Source organism: Charadrius vociferus, unplaced genomic scaffold, assembly GCF_000708025.1.
Source record: "Charadrius vociferus isolate BGI_N301 unplaced genomic scaffold, ASM70802v2 scaffold413, whole genome shotgun sequence".
Lineage (NCBI taxonomy): Eukaryota > Metazoa > Chordata > Aves > Charadriiformes > Charadriidae > Charadrius > Charadrius vociferus.
The window spans coordinates 1,527,868-1,533,039 of record NW_009647738.1 but is presented as its reverse complement, the minus strand read 5'-3'; the positions used below and the strand labels follow the sequence as shown (position 1 = coordinate 1,533,039).

The following is a 5,172-nucleotide window of genomic DNA, read 5'->3' as shown; positions in this document are numbered from 1 at the left end:
GGGGCGGGGAATAATGTGTGCATCCCGCAGCATCATTTCTGGCGTTTCCTTGGGAGCAACCTTAACTGCCTGAATAGCGCGAAGAGGTTTGCTGTTAGTTTGGGGGTCGCGATGAGTTAGAGGGAGTATCTGAAACACGGAGGAGGCTGAAAGGGGAGTGTGGACCGCTGCAGCCATTCGTCCTGCAGAAAGCTGCAGTCGAGCAGTGCACCCGCTTGCTCTACTCTTGCCTTCTGCTCCGTCCCGAAAAGCAAAGCCCACCCGGGGATTCCGCATCGGAAGTAAGAAAAGATCGGTTTCTTATCTCCTTGAAACGAGAAACGGTAGTTCTGTAATACCTGAAACTGAATTTCAGGGGTGAGTGGGAAGCTGCCGACATCCACGGCTGACTTCCCTATCCCACATGAGGCTATAATCCACCCTGGTTCGCCGAGGGGTTTGTTCCCTTTAAAAGTATCCTCTCGGTAGGAGCAAAGTCTGTCCGCAGTTACTGCTTGCCTTCCTTTAAAATAAGTATTTCACTTCTGTAATGTGCAGAGCAACTTTGCTGAGGATGCAGCCCTGCACTTGATAAACCTGTCACGCTTTCACTGCACTTCTGAAAACGCATCCTCATTTGATATTTTGTCTTGCTGGATCCTCTAATCTTCCCTGAGTTGAAATAAATGCACTGCTATCCTTAGCTGAAGAGACGAAAGAGGGTAAAATAACGGGGGGGGAAAAAAAAAAAAAGCACTCACCTGAAAAGGCTCCCACAGCCTTCTTGATATCCTCGGCGCTGAGCACGTCAGTCATAGCCATCCTGCAACTGTTTGAACAGGGAAGCAAGTGCGAAAAGATTAAAAAGTGCTTTTCTCATCATTTCTGCTCATATGACCAAAGCTGCAGTGCTGTGTGGGGACGGCACACCGGGAAAGGCTGGAGCCGTGCCAGCTATATAGCTCTGCGTGGATAAGTGCCGCGGGCTGTCGCTCTCCAGTTCGCAGAGCACCAAGTAGTCCACGGACGCCAGGGTTCGGCTAAAGAGAGGGGACGGGGATGCCTTTTGCGGGGACCGGGGTGGGGGTGGACGCGAGTGGGGGTCGCTCCCTTGGAAGGTTGGAGCCTAAGCCTTACTGGAGGAGCTCCAGAGTCTGTCGTGATACAGGCTGGAGAAAGAGTTGTGCCAAGGTCAAGTTCTCGGGTGCGGTGGAAGAGCTAGTGGTGCAGAGCCTTTTCCTTTAGGCAGTCGGGACAAGCTTTACCAGTAATATTCGGTGATGAGTAAGGAACTGCAGCATATGCCAAGCTTCAAGCTGCTCTTGAGGTCGGGAAGCAAATGTAATGTAGCTTTTGAACATTTGCCTTATCGTTCAAACACTTTAAACATCTCCCCCTTCTCCCTTCCCCCTCCCCTTCACATACATATTCCTTTTAGACCTCGTTTCTTGCGGGCCAGTCCATATTAAGCATCATCCTCGCTGAATTAATTATCACATCCCCGCGAATCCTACAGATCCCGTTTGTAATGCACAATATGCTGCAGAATCTTCCGCGATATGATATGGTGAGACGAGATGCGAGGTGTCAACCCGCTCGTGCGGAGCTCCTGTGCAGTGGTGGGCTTCTCAGGCGGGAAAAAAAATAGATTTAGGAATTGTAATGTGTTTTCTAGGGTTGTGTATTTTTTTTTTTCTCCAAGAAACGGTGCCCATATGGTAAGTAGTCCAGGTCGTTCTCAGAGCTTGGGTGGGAGCCATTAGGCTGAGATAGCCAAGGTTAGGGCCCGGTAGTAGGGCAGATCTCTGCAGGAGCGTTGGCATCTCTGCTTCAGGACAGACGGGGGAGGGCAGAGCGGTGGCAGCGAGGTCCCCACGCTGCCACCAGCGGGTACAGCCCGGTCCCGCTGACGCAGTTGCACCCTTGTCCTGAACGGGACGGTGAGAGGGCGGCCTGGAAAAGGAGGCGGGTGCTGCAAAAACTCGGGTCGTTCCATCAGTAATTCCTCGGCGCTTTTAAAAGTATGAGCCCCCATCCTTTTCTCGGCGGCCCAAGTTGAGCTATAACGGGTGAGTCATTAGCATGCCACCGAGCACAGAAGGACGGAGGAGGAGGTGACATTGGGGTCCCCCCTTTTTTTTTTCCCTTTTCTTTTTTAAACAGCGACTCTTCGTTGTGGGTGGGACTGTCGTTTTTCTCTCGTTGGAACTTTCCCCCCGCCGTTTCCGTGTATTTCCTGAGATACCAGAGTGGCTTGGTTTTCTCCAAGGACAAACAAGGAGACTGATGGGGGGGAGCCGAGTCCCTCTCTCCAGACTGAATGCATCTTTTCCCTGATGGAGAGGGAGAGAGGAGCTGGGCGCTCGGATGCTGACCCGAGATAAGCTGCAGCCCCGCAGAAGGGCTCCGCGCACTTTCCCCGCACGGGTAGTTCTCGCTCAGCTGCCCCCCTTGTTTGGGCGCTGGGAGGTGAAAGGGGGTGCAGTGAAGACAGTACCCGGGTTACTCGTGTCTCTTGCGGGGTACGGCTTGGAGAACGGAGTTGAAAAAGCCTCGTGTAGCACAGGTTAAAAGCCAATCGTTAGTCTGTTTTACGCTTAGGTTAAATGTAGACCCATCAATATGCAGCTATTTACAAAAGAAATCGATGCGCACGAGCTTCTGTAATTGGCGTCCCTTCACTTTTCCTTAATTGATGGAAGAGAGGGACCCTCCTGCTTCCCAGCGCAGACGCCTCCGGCCTGATGCGACATGGCCGTCCGCTTCCCTGCTTTGCTCCGCTCGGCACCGGTGCGGTCTGCAAAGGAGCTGGGCCCCAGGCTCCACGGTTTCTTTCCTTTCTTACGAACCTTTCACAAACCCGTTGCTGAGTTTTCCTCGTCCCTGGAGCCACAGGGCCTCCTTTTAGGGGTCCTTACAAACGGCAACGCTCCCGACCGTCCGCCAGTGAAGATGCTCTCCTGGCGGGTGACTCGTGTTTCGGTGTCAGCCCGGCTCTGCTGACAAGGCAGAGCACATTTTGGAGGGCTGCCCTCGGAGGTAACTCAAGCCGGTAGCTGGCAGAGGCGATGAGCAGCGCTGCCTGCCGTGCTTGGCACACGCCGAGCAGCTTAACTAGCCCCATGCCAAGCAAACCGGCTCGGAGGCGCGATCGCAACCCGGCGTCGGAGCCCGCATTCCTCTCCCGTGTCCCGGGGACGGCAGCCCGGCAGCTCCCGCCGCATCCCCAAAGATGCGCGAAGCTTTCCTCCGTCATCGGATCCGTCAGGCCGCTACGGCCTAATCGTGCTGTGATGGCGAAAAGTGAGAGGTGCCAGAAAAACGAGGCTTCAGATCAGATGGAGCCGTTTGTAGAGCGTAAATAACGTTTTTCCCCCCGGGTTCCCGTTCCCTGCTTAGGAGTCGAGAGGCCGGTACCGTCCGTGGCCAGAAAAGTGAAAGCAGCGACATACAGGTTTACAAAGCGGACAGTTGGGGATCTAACATGGAGGGGTGGCTGAGGCCCGTCCCTAATCTCAGCGGTGCATCCTTTTTAAAGGCAGCTAGCAAACTTCTAGAAGCTTTCAGCCGCCAAGCTTTAGTCAAAACAGTTATCCTAATATAAAAGGCGTTTCACGAATTGGCAGTTCCACACTCGACCCTTCACCTTTTTCTCATCATCCCTGCGAGATGAATGACGCGTTTTTCTTTATTTCTGAGATTTTGCCAATTTTCCTGCCCGAACTATTTGCAAAATCCACACCGTGGATTTCCAAGTTTTCTGCACAGAAGCTTTCGTGTAGATCAACTCCCCCTTCCACCGGCGCCAGAATGACGTTATTCTTACTAAGTAAACGATCAACTAAATTAAATAGAAATCAAACCACCCTTCTCAAAAGCAAACGATTCAAGGAGAATTTCATGAACATCAAGAAGCCCCCACGCCAAAAGCTGAAGCAGAAAGCCGGGAGTCCTTTGCAAAAAGGGCGACACATTTCCTTTGTCTTCCTAATGACCGCACCAAGGAGAGCAACTTCATCCCCATCCCGTCGCTTACAATCGTCTGTGCATAAAGAGAGATTGCACTTCTGCGAAGTGTTTTGGAGGTGTGGGGGGGTTGCCTTTGGTTCACGACTGAGCATTTCCGTAAATTCGGTTCAGCGAGTCCTTCCTCGCGTTCTCCTTCACTTTCCCCCCTCCCCTTCCTTGTTTTGTTATTTCCATTTTCTCGCTTTCTCCCCTTCTTTTCTCCTCATTCCCCCTCAATGTGTTCACCTATTTCCTCCTTTTAATAGCCCTTTCTTCTCGTTTTCAGTCTTCTCCGCGGGAAGCCATTCCTCTGTGTTTGGAAGATTCGCACCTCTTTGTCTCTGGGCTTTTGTTTTGTGGGAAGGGGGATAGGGTCGCAGTGAGGGAAGATACCCTTATCTGTGTTCCTTCGGGCGAAGGTCCTGGGTTCCTGCCGCGAGCGGGCGAATCCACGTTTGCTGTGGGAGTTTGAACATTTTCTTGCTACTTACCTTTGGATCTCTCCTAAGCACTCTTGAAAAAGGTGTTAGATATGGAGGTGGTCAAAAAGAGATGGAACTCGGGGTAGGAACCCCATTTATATAATCTCCCTTGCTCTTTCTATTTTTAGCAGGTGATACCCACTCTTCACTGGTATCAGATATTCGGGGATTTTGGTAGCGGTGTCACATTTATCTTTCCCTTAACTAATCAAGGAACACTATTAATAATCCTTGGCACTCACCTTACCCTGGCTGTGAAAACCTATTACCTCGGCAAACTGACGGTCCGCTTGAAATTTTATTGTTGAGGGTCGAGGCAGGCGGTATGAATCAGCCGTTTGGGGGCAAATAGGCGCTCCATCTTCCATCAGATGGAGGAGGTGGCGTCGGGGAGGTCTGTCACGGTGAATCAGGAGGTTCAGTTCGAGAGTTGGGACTCTGCTCGGAAGGAAGGGAATACGAAGATGCAGCCTCCTTATCAGAGTGAGTGAATGCAAGGACTTAGGCTCAGGAGTTTGTCCTTTTCTCTCTTTAGCCCTGGCAGATACTACCCGAAACGAGAGAACAGCCCTAAACTGCCTCCTGCACCTAAAGCTGCAACATTCATCTTTACCTCTTGGACTTGAAGGAAGGCAGACATAATTTATTTTTTTTTTTCTGCAGGCAATAGCTTACAGGGGCATCCAAAATCTCCATTCTGGGC

The 5,172-nt window shown here is 51.7% G+C and overlaps 1 protein-coding gene across 4 annotated transcripts in view; it reads right to left on the bottom strand.

Moving 5' to 3' along the window:
• PVALB (parvalbumin) overlaps positions 1 to 4,539 on the bottom strand; it is a 12,051-nt gene extending 7,512 nt beyond the window's left edge. Inside the window, exons 1-2 of one of the 4 annotated variants that reach the window (XM_009881860.1) lie at positions 4,479 to 4,539; positions 741 to 808 (exon numbers count right to left, since the gene is read on the bottom strand). In XM_009881860.1, coding sequence (XP_009880162.1) covers positions 741 to 801 — 61 coding nt within the window. In that variant the 5' untranslated portion in view covers positions 802 to 808; positions 4,479 to 4,539. Of the gene's footprint in view, positions 1 to 498; positions 684 to 740; positions 809 to 909; positions 1,188 to 4,478 lie in introns of those variants that run through there. The other 3 variants (XM_009881859.1, XM_009881862.1, XM_009881861.1) reach the window with 3 other exon arrangements.
• Positions 4,540 to 5,172: the final 633 nt, after the last annotated feature.